Below are 2,118 nucleotides of genomic sequence, written 5' to 3' on the forward strand. Positions count from 1 at the left end.
CCGCCGTGGTGGAGTCAAGCGCATCTCCGGTCTCATCTACGAGGAGACCCGCGGTGTCCTGAAGGTTTTCCTGGAGAACGTCATCCGTGATGCCGTCACCTACACCGAGCACGCCAAGAGGAAGACTGTGACCGCCATGGATGTGGTCTATGCTCTCAAGAGGCAGGGCCGCACTCTCTACGGCTTTGGAGGATAAAATCCAACTCAATCCCACAAAACAACGGCTCTTTTAAGAGCCACCCACATTTCTTAAGATGATTCCTGCTATTTATACTTAAAAAAAAAAAAAAACTTGCTACTAAGCGACTCTGGAAGTTAATTTAATGTAATTAGTAATGTAGCTGGGTTTAATTTCATTTCAATTATGAACACAAGGAGAAATGCCTTTACAAAGTCACATTTTTACATTAATGACATATGGTCTCTGAAAATAAACATCTTTCGCTTAGGCCCGTTTATCTCCACTTTTATCCTTTATAAAATTTCTTCAGACTAGTGTTACTGTTATGCTCTAATCTTTCCTTATTTCAAGTATCTGTACTGCTGTTTTATTCTATTTCATTGTTCAACCACCCATTTATATTTAAAACAGTTAATTTCCCTGTATTTTATTTCCATCACTATTTTTTTGTGATCCAGTGTATCCCTGTGGTTTTGCTCAGCAAACATGTTTATTTTTGCCTCTTTTTTTTCCTGCAATTCATTTTCCACCTCAATGAGCTATATCAACAGCTAACTTCCATCATGTTATTGATAGTTCATTTAACTGTTGTAAACTGTATTCAACAGAATATCCTTTTCTATACACTGTTTACAAAATAATAGTTTGTCTAAACCTAATAAACAGAACGGTTACAGCTTTGGCAATAGAGTAGTACAGTTAGTCGGTTTTCTTAATTGAGTAGTAGGTCTACATCCTTGTTATAAATGATAAATTCTCATTTTAGTACAGATTTTTGTTTGTATTTTGTTTTTATGGCAGGATTAGTCCTCCATACCCTATGCTAATGTTTTTTTTTCTGTCAACTGCAATTGTCATTTTACCTCTTCTTTATATTATTGCATTCAGAGTCAGTATGAAAATTGAGCCAACAAAGGCACATGTATCAATCCATTAAAAAATAAACCTTTTATTGCTGTACTGTGTTCTCTAGTAACCACAAACAGGCAAAGGAGTTTGAAGGCAACCAGCCTTTCTCTCAGTTCTCTCTGGATTTGCCTATACAAAGTCACATCTGTATATTAGTGACATATGGTCTTTAAAAATACGGTAACTAATTATGTAACTTTGGCTTAAGCCAGTTTATCTCCACTTTTATTCTTCAGACAATAATACAGACTTGTATTACTGTTATGCTCTAATCTTTCCTTATTTCAAGCAAATATACTGCTGTTTTATTCTATTTTAGGTTTCATTGTTCAACCACCCATTTATATTTAAAACAGTTTCTTTCCCTGTATATTTTATTTCCGTAACTATTTTGCAATCCAATGTATCCCTGTGGTTTTTCTCTTCAAACAGATGTTTATTTTCGCCTGTCTATTTTCTGCCATGAATTTTCCACCTCCATGACCTAGTATCAACAGCTAACTTCCATCATGTTCTTGCTAGTTCATTTCAGTGTTGTAAGCTGTATTCACCAGAATTTCCTTTTCTATACACTGTTTACAAAATGATAGTTTGTCTAAACCTAATGAACATAGAAGGGTTACAGCTTTGGCAGTAGAGTTATAGTATAGTTAGTCGGTTTACTTAAGTAGTAGGTCCAAATCCTTCTCATAAATGATACATTCTCATTTAAGTACTGATTTTTGTTGTTTGTATTTATTTTTATTTGTGGCAGGATTAGATAAAAAGGTTTCGACTGTGAAGCTACAACAAGCTCCCAACCCATCCCCCCTCTCTCACACACACAGAACCAGCACGAGTCTCATTGAGAACCAATAGCTGCTCTAACCTTCCGAGCATGTAAACCAATCAGAGACAGGGTACAACACAGAGTCTTTTACATACACCCTGTATATAATCACCGGTCTCCTCCTCCAAATCATTCGTTGCTGTTTCCAGGAACACATCAGGATGCCTGAACCCGCCAAGTCTGCGCCCAAGAAGGGCTC

General features: G+C 36.6%; 3 protein-coding genes across 4 annotated transcripts in view; 2 read left to right on the top strand and 1 right to left on the bottom strand.

Moving 5' to 3' along the window:
• The window catches only part of LOC107090622 (histone H4-like), a 416-nt gene extending 197 nt beyond the window's left edge, over positions 1-219 (top strand). The window contains exon 2 of the mRNA XM_015384117.1: positions 1-219. This exon is cut by the window's left edge and continues 20 nt beyond it. Within this exon, the coding sequence (XP_015239603.1) occupies positions 1-196 (196 nt within the window). The 3' untranslated portion in view covers positions 197-219.
• The window catches only part of LOC107090620 (histone H2A-like), a 665,777-nt gene that overhangs the window by 623,487 nt on the left and 40,172 nt on the right, over positions 1-2,118 (bottom strand). The window lies entirely within an intron of this gene.
• LOC107090619 (histone H2A-like) overlaps positions 1-2,118 on the top strand; it is a 30,948-nt gene that overhangs the window by 4,474 nt on the left and 24,356 nt on the right. The window lies entirely within an intron of this gene.

Source organism: Cyprinodon variegatus, unplaced genomic scaffold, assembly GCF_000732505.1.
Source record: "Cyprinodon variegatus isolate N-32 unplaced genomic scaffold, C_variegatus-1.0 Scaffold303, whole genome shotgun sequence".
NCBI lineage: Eukaryota > Metazoa > Chordata > Actinopteri > Cyprinodontiformes > Cyprinodontidae > Cyprinodon > Cyprinodon variegatus.